The sequence below is a fragment of the Antedon mediterranea genome, chromosome 2, assembly GCF_964355755.1.
Source record: "Antedon mediterranea chromosome 2, ecAntMedi1.1, whole genome shotgun sequence".
In the NCBI taxonomy this organism is placed as follows: Eukaryota; Metazoa; Echinodermata; class Crinoidea; order Comatulida; family Antedonidae; genus Antedon; species Antedon mediterranea.
Window position 1 is genome coordinate 8,955,303 of NC_092671.1, and position 11,669 is coordinate 8,966,971.

An 11,669-nucleotide genomic window follows, 5' to 3' on the forward strand; every position below is an offset into this window, starting at 1 on the left:
CAATCACCTTTCATTTATGTTTTAGACTTATGTCTTTATCGTATCTCTTTTTATTGGAACCGACACCTTTTATATATTGGTAATTATTACATGTTTTCGGCCTAACTTCCGTTAAAGTAGCTGTACATGGTGTGTCGAGGAAGTAGCCTTCGTATTCATTTTGTTGTGTAGCTGGTTTTCCAAAGATTTTTCTATGAACACCGGTGTACGTCTAATAGATGAAGGTCTAGGTAGGTTACTAAATACGTTTTTTCTACGTTTGCCTATCAATTGGAATTGGCATTATACTAAACAGTGCCGGATTCAGGGTTTTTGAATAGTAGTAGTTAGACTCAGCGGTCCGGTACCGCGGAACCTAATTCATTTCATTTCATTTATTTATTTGACCAACAAAACATAATATACAATGTACAATGCAATTTGAGTCTCTTTCTCACTTGTTCAAATATAATTTTGGTATTATTACATAACGATGTGAGATCACAGTTTATTTTGTTCACCTGTGAAGCTATGGCCTAAAAAAACATTTGTTTCTTGCGTAGAATTGACACCTTCCCTTGATTAGCGCCTCAGGTGAGCATCCCTAAGTCAACCTGATCATCCCCCACACATGGGCCTCACCAAACAGTAATAAAAGCTAAATAAAACCCTTCATTTTATTACAATCAACAGTTAGCAATCATTACATTGGTATCTTAGTACGTATACAAGGAGTGAGCTAAGTAATGGTAGATTTGAAAGGGAAAAGGCGTGACTTCCTGTCCGTTCATATGACTTTAATCTCGTGTTGAAATCTATAATGTTGGCACTGAGTATAGGCAATTATCTTCTTCTATTTTAAGGAGCAAACTTCATAGTTGAAGGGTCCACTAAGGGTCCCATTGTGACATCGGCAGCCACCTACGGCGCCAATACGTCTGTCCGCGACAGTGTGTATGTATAAATAACCTAGTACCACCGGGGTAACCCCCTACTCGTCTCGAAAGATGTACTAGGTTCTTTAAAGTGCACATGAGCCAGATGTACACTTGACCTACGGTTTATAGTCCTTATCCGAGAAGACTCGTTCTACCACCAGAACCATAGAGCGAGTGAGCCTTGAACCCTTGCCAATGTTATGGCTATGAATTTCGGTTCCACTGTCTTAACCGCTCGGCCACACTCACTCACATGTAGGCCTATGTATTATGTTTTACGGTCAAATATCATGTTAACTATTTTCACAATTCGTTAAATAATCGTTTATTTATAGAACTGTGTTGTAATGTTCAATAACTATTAACAGCAAAGAAATTGTAGAAATAAAGAAAGAAGACGCATTCAATCGAAACGCATTAACAGTATCACGTGACAGCGTTTACGTGAATCTCAGTTCCTCTTTCTACGATAAGATATTCTATTTCATTTCAAATTGTTTACATAAACGATAATCGGTTTCGTTACGTACTAATAATACAAAAAAAATTGTTTCTCTTGGTCATACAAATAACAAATGATACCAAGTAGAGGGCTCTACACGTATTTATTCTCCCTTGGTTCGCAACTAGTGACGCAACCTACGCAACGTAAGAAAATGCCCTTCCAATAATTAATTGTGTTGGCCTAGCCTGCGTGAAATCAAACCTGTGATTTTTGCAGCACTGTTGCGTCGTCGGTTCTAGTTCTAGTGGGAACCACTCTTTAGGGGAAGATTATTTTACGGGAAACGCAATATACCCGACTATTCTTCCATGAGGCTAACGCGAATGTAACCCTGATCTGAGTTTAAAAAGAATCATCGCATACACACTATTTTGCAATAACGCTGTTACATATCATAAATATCTTAAATTTACCTGTTAAATTTACTATTTAAATGAGTTCAAGTAATTAAACAAAATTATCTCATATCATAATAGTTGATAGCCGAAACCTACCGGTATAAATTAGTTTTACTACTATTATTAGTAGATAGTAGTAGGTATTATAATCAGATTTACTACTATATAAGGCAAATGTCAAATCAATGCTTTAAACATAATGTAGGCCAATAAAAATTACGCTTATATTATTTAGCCTATACAGGTAAAAATAGGTAGAAAATTTGACATTTGATATCGCAATACTTTACATTTGATAAGGCGCAATAAGCACGTCTGTGGCGTCGCACTTGGTACATGTCGCAATTGGTAATAACATGAGCTGCCGAACTGTAATAACATGTTTTAGTTCAGTTTTTAATAAAGTTCGAATGATAGTTATTATAAAGTGCGACATCTTTGTTATTATAAACTGCGACAATGCCATATGTCAGTTAATATTAGTGCGACAGCTCAGTTATTACGAAGTGCGACATGTCAGCTATTACAAAGTGCGACATGTCAGCTATTACAAAGTGTTACAGCTCAGTTATTACATAGTGCGACAGGTCGTTATTACAAAGTGCGACAGCAATTATTACAAAGTGCGACATGTCAGTTATTACAAATTGCAACATGTCAGTTATTACAAAGTGCGACATATTATTACAAAGTGCGACAATGTCATGTCAGTTATTATTAGTGTTACAACTCAGTTATTACATAGTGCGACAGGTCGTTATTACAAAGTGCGACAGGTCGTTATTACAAAGTGCGACAGCAATTATTACAAATTGCAACATGTCAGTTATTACAAAGTGCGACATATTATTACAAAGTGCGACAATGTCATGTCAGTTATTATTAGTGTGATAGCTCAGTTATTACAAAGTGCGACAGGTCGTTATTACAAAGTGCGACAGGTCGTTATTACAAATTGCAACATGTCAGTTATTACAAAGTGCGACATATTATTACAAAGTGCGACAATGTCATGTCAGTTATTATTAGTGTGATAGCTCAGTTATTACAAAGTGCGACAGGTCGTTATTACAAAGTGCGACATGTCAGTTATTACAAATTGCAACATGTCAGTTATTACAAAGTGCGACATATTATTACAAAGTGCGACAATGTCATGTCAGTTATTATCAGTGTTACAGCTCAGTTATTACATAGTGCGACAGGTCGTTATTACAAAGTGCGACAGCAATTATTACAAAGTGCGACATGTCAGTAATTATTACAAAGTGCGACATATTATATTACGGCGATTTCAATATTCACTTCGATAATGTCGATGGTCCATAAAAGGAAACTTGTTCGTTTGTGTGTATCATAACATTGATGAAACCTTTTGGCGTTGTTGACGCATATATTAAGTTTTTTACATAAAATTGTGCGGGTACGACAAAGGTATTCGATGTAAAATCAACCTACCCTCATTTTCTAATTTATATAATTAGTATGATACTACTGTTTATTCATTCTGAGATTTCTGGACATTCAGTCAAGTTTGAAACATTTGATTGATGATACACTGAGGTGGTTAAATAGTAGTACGACTGAAAACGATAAAACACATCTGTTGTTGTAGATTCGTTGTAACGGCACTAGCAGTGATCATATTGACTGATATTGACGTTCACCAAAAAGCGTGATAGGCCTCTAACCAACGTTTGCTATGAACGGGTATGGTCACGTAGATTCAAATGGGGAAAAATACCCAGCAGATTCCTGCTACTCTGAGCCATACAAGTACCAATCCACTACTGCACTGCAGATGAATATTGAAGGTGAGTAGTTTGTGCTTTAACATACTCGTTGTCGACATTACTAAATTATTTGTTCAGTAAAATACTTAGTAAATAACAGATAACACTTTCCTATTGTCGTTCGTTCAATAATACCAGATGCTTTAACAGATGTTTTTAAAGGTGTTTCTTTAGTTTGCCATCCATACTCTGTCTGTGTTATTATTTTTTAATTATTATTAATTGTTTGTAAGAATGTAATTACAGGCGTTTGTATGCCTAATGAAATTATAAATCCCCGTTAAATTTACTTTCCTTGCCGGCGCCGGACGTCCCGTGCCCGGCGTCCCGTGCTATATGGTGATTTAAATGATGTAAGATATGAAAGATATTAATATTGTTAGTCTTATTTTAACACTCTAAATGTTGCTCAATTAGATTATTTTTTTCAGGATTAGGATTATTCAGGATTAATAAATTTATTATTAATTCATTTTTAAAACATTCTGAGGCGTATGCAGACCGATTATTTCACAAAATATCTATCTAATCCATTAGAAAGATATGTATAGGGCCTACTCTCTTATTGTAAGAATCTCAAAAACAACATGGCTCAATTAAGTCATTTTAGGATTATATTAATTCATTGTTTTGTTTAATTTAGGCCTACACTAAATAAAATACAAATAATAACAATTTATAATAATAACAACTGAAAATGCAATGTGTATTAAAAGATCATTATGACGGTTTATCGTCGATCTCTTGGGTATTATAGCAAGTACGTTGATTCATATACTATTTGTATGATAGGCCTATTATTGCTGTACAAATTGCTTAGTAATTGCAGCCATTAAGGATAACATCCACGTTTGGTTATTATTGTATTTATTCATCATAGTCAACACCACGGTTCATGTGTTTTAATACCAGTACCATGGTTTATGCTGCCAATATGGTAAACGCCAATAAAATGTTATCATCTTGATTGCAAATGAACAACGATATCTATGATGATAGAAACATAATGATATGGCCGTGTCACGAGAGGAATAAATAATATAAATATAAACCTGAACACGCGCGCGCGTACGTAATGATGCTGTGATCTATCCGTGTTTGAATCAGTTGGGCCTCTGCTTTTCTCATTCTCACAGACTTCATCCCATCTTCGCACCGTTTATAAACTAATTATTTAATTCACTGTATATCACTTGATGGTGGGTTTAGCGTCTCTGTGCATATTGGCCTACTGTCTGCTCTCATATGCCTAACGTGTTTTTTTCACGCCACTTCTTTCGTTTTAATGTATCTCTTTGCTTAGTTTATTCAGTGTAATTTCAACCTTCATCGGTTTATTCCAGTTACTACCCGCAACATTGTAATTTTTCAGTAGGGGCCTACTTTTCCCCGGTAAATATCTAGACAAAACAAAACAAATCTATTTAGTCATTGTTTATTATAACAGTACATATTTAAATATATTTACGCTCATCTTCATAGTGATATAAGTAAATGCAACTTTATGTTGTTTGGAATACGTCATCAAAAACTGACCGACGAGTCTCATAAAATTCTGATTGGTGATCAAGTAATTCCCCATGTTAAGCAAACCAAATTTCTAGGTGTTTTAATTGACCAAGAGCTAAATTTTAAAAATCATATAAAAGAAATTGAATTAAAAATTTCTAAAAACATTGGCATACTTTATCGTCTGTCTTCCTTTTTACCGTCTCAAATTTTACGCAATATTTACTGTTCCTTTATTCTGCCTTTTATTAGTTACTGTAACATTGTATGGGCCAATAATTACCCTTCAAATCTTAATAAAATACACGTCCTTCAAAAGAAAGCTGTTCGTCTTATCTCGGGTAACTCACGTCTTGCTCATACTAATATTCTTTTTTATAACCTTAAACTCTTAACTGTGCACGATATTAATAAACTCCAACAATGCATTTTCGTTTATGAACATATTAATTCCAAACTGCCTTCTAACTTTTCCTGTAATTTTTTAACTAACTCTGAAATCCATTCGTATAACACAAGAGCATCACGGGACCTTCATCTTCCTCAACCTAAACTAACTAAAATGAAACATAACATTCGCTATAGTGGTTCTAAACTATTCAATAATCTACCTCCCAAAATTTCATCATCGTCTTCTAGCAAAATGTTCTCTTTTAAACTTAAAGAATATCTTATTTCAAATTATAACTAATTGTTTTCTCTATTTTGTAATATTTTTTTAACTTTAGAAACTTTTTCGAAATTGCTTCCTTTACTGTTGGTGTGTGTGTGTGTGTGTCTGTTGATCTATATGTGTTTGTGTATTTATATGTTTACATTTATATATATAAGTATATAATGTTCTTACATGGCTTCCCAACATACAAGTTTCAATTGGATTTTTTTTTTCCAATTGATCGATACTTTCTTGGGTTTTTTTGCCTCTTTCATTTTGTATATAACTGAATCATCTTTTTATACATTATGATTTACTGTATTATATCTCTAAAAAAAAAAAAATATTTATTTATAAAATATCAGAAATTATAATGTTTTTTACTCAAATATGAATGAAAGAAATAAATGTTTATTTGAATTGAATTGAATTGAATTGATATGACGGGTTGTTTCTTGTTATTCAAATCAGGCCATAACAAATAAGCTGGTATAAGGAGTTCTGTTGTAAAATAGCATGTGGATATAATAATAATATATATATATATATATATATATATATATATATATATATATATATATATATATATATATATATATATATATATATATATATATATATATATATAAACAGAATTGAGCTTTTAGATAAAACACTGTAACAATGCGTCGTGCAATCATCTTTAAGCTTGGTTCCCACAAGAACGCAACGCAAAGACGTACGCGCAACACAAGCGAGTTGACCAATGACAAAGCGACAGTTCTGATAGTCCAATACTTGTAATTGGTCAAATTTCGTTGCGTCCAAATGGGAACAAAGTATAAATGTATGCAGAAGTAGTCATCATACGCCAAAGGACTAATATCACATTATATAATAATCGTTTCTATCAATCTACGGGCACATAAATCAAGTTTTGACAAAACAAAAGAAAAATGTTAAATATAGGCCTAAACCTAAGCTATAAACCTAACGGCAAACTAATTTTGCCACCATGTTCGTTGTTTTGTTTTTTTAACATAACCCTTTGTCTCCGCCATACAGCAGATTAACTAGAAATCAATTTTTTATTTCAATAGCTGGACCTAAACTTTGGAACGATCTCCCTGTTAAAATAAAACTTTCTGTACCTTTAATTAGGCCTACTTTCAAAAAATCTGTAAAAGGTTACCTATTAGCCATTTAAACAACTTACTTTTTGATGCTCAATATTTTATCTCTTTCATTTTTTTGACTTATTTTATTGTTTATTGTTTTATAGGGCCTACAGTATTTCTTGTATTTGCATATTTGTATTGTAGGGGCCCTCGTGAGACAATCTATTGCTTCTAGTGCGGGTCCCAGTTTTAACTGAATAAATGTGTATGAATCTGAATCTATATGGCACAGCACTTTACTTTATTAAGGATTGTTTGGTACGATCAAAAACATTAGTTTAAGAACTCCTGTTTTATTCATAAATTAAAAAAAAAAAAAATAGAGGATACAAGCAGAAACATTATTATTGGTTTTTTTTATTTAGAACAAAAAAAACGGGAACAACTTAATAGGCAAGTAAGACAAAAATGGGAATCTACAGCTCTAGGACTGGCCATTATCTCTGTCATCTGCCTGATCGTTCTTGGAAGTTGTAGTTTCTGTAAGTACGATGAATGGTATACTTTAACAACACTATTTTATGTAATGGTAGTTAGGGGTAAGGCGATGATAGCGAAGAAGACGATCAACATTATTAATGCTGATGTACGACCAATGAAAATGACAAATACCTTTGTACATGGATGATTTCTACGACGAACAGGAGGTTTTATTTATTACTTTTTTATTGATTTATTAATGACGTTATAAGACTAAAAATAAGAGACTTGCCTGGACAAAAAAATAATTATAAAATAACATTAATTTTATATTGAAAACAAAATATTTGTTTTATGTTTCTTTAAGATGTTTCATCGACAACTAATAGTGCTGCTGCCTATGGTTTTGGGGTAAGTTTTAGTTTGTTGTTTAGATTAGACCATGAATTTGCAAACATGCACAATTGTACCATAAAGCTCTGTCTACATTATCAAACTTTCTGTGACAAAAAAAAATGTGATGTGCCCATATATGGACATGATGATGTCATGTCACTGCCATATTTGGGCATATCACAACCATATTTAGGCATATCACACTTTTTTTGTCAAACTACCGTAGTTATTTTGTCAAATATAAGTTATGTATAGGCCTAACATGCATGTTCAATATTATGCATTTCAGTTTGATTGTTTTCTTGATGTCGGAACTTCACTGGTTGTAATTTGGAGGTTTTGTGGATCTAACAACTCACAGTCTACGAAGAAAGAGAAAATGTATGTTTAAGAATGTATTCAGGTATTGCATATAGTAAACAGAACAGGCTCTGGGCCAAAGCACAACGCCTGCCCTCTGTTAATCTGCAAACACGCGGTAGATATTTGGAGACTGGCTGCAAGGCCAGTATGCAGTAGCCGAGTGGTTAGGAGTTTATGATTATTATATCGAAAAACCCGGGTTCGATTCCCGAAAAGAACAACATAGTCTACTCCGCCGTATGAGTAGGCCTACCTGTTTGAAAAATATAAGAGGATAAGGGAAGGAACCTACTGATAATACAAAGCCTTACATACCAATGAACTCCTAAAGCTTGGTTCGCAACGCAAGGACCAATCACAAGCAACAGTTGGAATAAGCCTTTGATTGGTCAATTCGCTTGCGTTGCGGCTTGCGTCCTTACGTTGCGTGCTAGTGGGAACCAAGCTTAACATATCATTATACCATACGTTCAGAAATCCTCGCATTAATTGTTTTTAACTATTTTTCCATTAATTAACTGTTTTTGTATTCATTATTTTTTAGAGCACTGTTTATTTTAGGTATTCTTTTCATACTTGCGTCAACGTCAGTCGCTAGCAAGTCCGTCAAGTTTCTTATTGATGACGAAGTGCTGGACACGGTAAATAAAGTTCTGTGTACACTATCAAACTAGTTTGACAAAGTGATATGTGGCCATATATGGTAGTGATATGCGCAAATATAGTAGTGAAATTACATCAGCATGTCTATATACGATACGATATAACTTTATTGTCACAACGGTAAAAATATACAGCTATGAGATATGGGTCCTTAATATATGGGCACATAACATGTTTTGTCACATCAAGTTTGATAGTGTCGCAGAGCTTTTGACATAGGTTTTTGTGCGATCTACATTAGCAATTATAATAATATCATTTCATATATCGACCAAATTATTGAATATGAAAATCGGTCAGAACAAATCGCCAGTTAATTTTAGAGGTTGTGTCTTTCTTTCCATTAACTGTTGTTTTTAGACATTTCAGACAATGACATAATCAATCATATATCATTTTTTTAAAACTTGATGTACAGTACTTAAAGGCCAGGTGCGGGCAAAAAATGTCTATTGATCATACATTCCAATAATTATCGATCTATAGTTTCCCCTATGTTTCATAATTTTTGGGATTTTATTTGTGTTACACAAGCTTGTTTAAAATAAGCACTTTCTTATCAGTGGGGGGATAGTTCAAATTACACAGTAAAATCTCTATTCTTTTGTACACAAATTTTGTAAATAGAGAGGCATTTTAAAAAGCATATATGAAAAATAAACGTGTGGTAAAAAGTTTTATCAGATGACTAAATATAGGTAATATAACTTGAATTTTACATTTCTGGTATTTTCATTCAACTTTAGATTTTTATTTTCATGCTATAGCCAAAATTATCCACCGTATACCCACCCACCTTTTTTCACCTTCTAGGGAGTTACCAGACATGTTATTACATTAGGTTAAACTACCTAACTACTGAAAAAAAGTCTTCCTGGTTTTTATGGCAGAATTTTGCCAAATTTTGTGTTTGACCATATTAAGGGAAATTCATGTTTTTTTGTCTTGATTTCTGTTACAAATATTTGATTTATGTACAATTAACCAGATATTATATTTAAAATTCATGCCTGTACCTGAGCTTTAAATTCTTTTCTTTTTTCAGAGCGCAGGATTATACATTTTAGCAGGTTTTGCAACCTTTTTTTCAATGTCATTATTTATAGCAAAATTATACGTTGCAAATAAGTTGGATAGTAAGAGTGTACGAGCTGATGGTGAGTTTAATTTCAATAGAATGTATAGTAATGATATTATGAAAATATCTCAATATGAATTATGTTTGTTTGTTTGTAATATTTATTGCTATCCATAATATACACAATACAATACATTATAATTTGAAATTATCAAAATCATACAGAAACTAAATAATTATACATATATGGTATATCAGAGGATAACCCTTTAACCTGGGAAGATTTTAGAAGGGGTCCTCGACAATTAATAAATGAACATCTAAACATTAATTTATTAACAACATAAACAAACATAGAAAGATATAATTTAGTATTAAAATACAATTTAAATTACTTTATTTTATTTATTTTACAAATGAATATTCATGAATTGGATTACGTTTTGTTTATTTACGATTGATAACCGTCACAGATTCTATTACTTAGTCTATACATGTTATTTCAAAATTTAAAATAATCTTTATTACAATCATTATATTTATAAAAAATAAATAAGATTGGATAATTACAATTCATTACAATTTAACCATTTTTCAAAAGATGTTATCATCCTAAATCCATCTCAGATTATTAAATACAGTGTTATTTGTATACACAGGGTACAGTTCTCTGGCATGTGGAATTACAGCTTTCACAATGATCATTAGCTCAATAGCTTTTACGATAGATAACAGTGTTTACTACCTTGATGACATTGTAGGACTAGTGCTAGCTGTATTGCTGCTATTGTACGGAATCAAGTAAGAACTGTTCATACTTATTCTCTGGGCCTATGTTAAAGATATTCTATTTAAAAAAAAAAAATTCTATTCGGAATTTTAAAATGGTCAATAATACATTGTATGCGTATGAAACGCCATATGTGCCAAATATTTATCTTTGTACTAATATTATTGGAACCCAGACTATAGCTAACCATGTACTCGGTATTTGTTACGCCGTGTATTTGAAGTTGGAATAGGAAATCTGTGTATTTTAAACTGCTACCATTTTAACTAAGGATGATAATATTTAATAATTAAATTATATTTCTCATTTCAGAATCATTTGCGAGGCTACGTGTTTGTATTCGTCGTCACGCGAAGACCCTCAACAAACAAAATTAACTTCCATGGAACACCAACAAAAACGAGGATACGAAACTATGGAATGAATGATACAGTAGTTGAAAGTTTATGCAGTGTTGAACTATAGAGGGCCCTTTTTAAATTATTGTCATCGTCAGCAGCGAATATATAAAAGCATTTTACATAGGCATATATATATAGTATTTTCTTTTGTAAATAAAAAGGTTTTATCGCACTAATTATTTGTGTACATATTGCAATTTTGAAAGAAATTTAATTTACTACAAATCTGATATGTTAAAAGATATTTAAATTCTATAACAGATTTATGCAAGTTTGTTTCCAAATAACAAATGTCTTTAATTAGAAAAATAAAAATGTAACTAAAATGAACAAATAAGTATATTATCGTTCTTATTGGTATCATTATTGCTTTTTTAAAATTTTGTACATACCGTATAGTCAATATCTATTTTCTTCAAGTTGCACTGACGAGGATCGATGAACAATATTATTATTAAAAACGTCACGCATGTGCGTCATCTCAATTAGGAAAAAATCATCGCGTATCCTGGCAGATAAATCAATGAACTACTGACCAATCAAAAACAATATTCACCACCACCACTTGCACTAAACTAACGGCGCGCGGGGCATTTAAATACAACTCACTATCGACCGGCGGCT

The 11,669-nt window shown here is 32.5% G+C and overlaps 1 protein-coding gene across 1 annotated transcript; it reads left to right on the plus strand.

The window, feature by feature from the left end:
• The first annotated feature begins 6 nt into the window (after nt 1-6).
• Nucleotides 7-11,285, plus strand: LOC140040282 (transmembrane protein 163a-like). Its single transcript, XM_072086086.1, has 9 exons — nt 7-230; nt 3,436-3,634; nt 7,300-7,416; nt 7,722-7,765; nt 8,040-8,131; nt 8,658-8,754; nt 9,822-9,933; nt 10,514-10,655; nt 10,957-11,285. Exons 2-9 carry the CDS (start codon nt 3,523-3,525, stop codon nt 11,066-11,068), a joined length of 828 nt encoding a protein of 275 aa, XP_071942187.1. The 5' UTR covers nt 7-230; nt 3,436-3,522; the 3' UTR covers nt 11,069-11,285.
• Nucleotides 11,286-11,669: the final 384 nt, after the last annotated feature.

What these genes read in the sequence shown, in the direction of transcription:
- LOC140040282 (XM_072086086.1), top strand. Translation starts at nt 3,523, where the DNA reads ATGAACGGGTATGGTCACGTAGATTCAAATGGGGAAAAATACCCAGCA. An exon ending in ATGACGAAGTGCTGGACACG is followed by an intron (nt 8,755 to 9,821) that starts GTAAATAAAGTT and finishes TTCTTTTTTCAG; the next exon opens with AGCGCAGGATTATACATTTT. An exon ending in TAAGAGTGTACGAGCTGATG is followed by an intron (nt 9,934 to 10,513) that starts GTGAGTTTAATT and finishes TTGTATACACAG; the next exon opens with GGTACAGTTCTCTGGCATGT.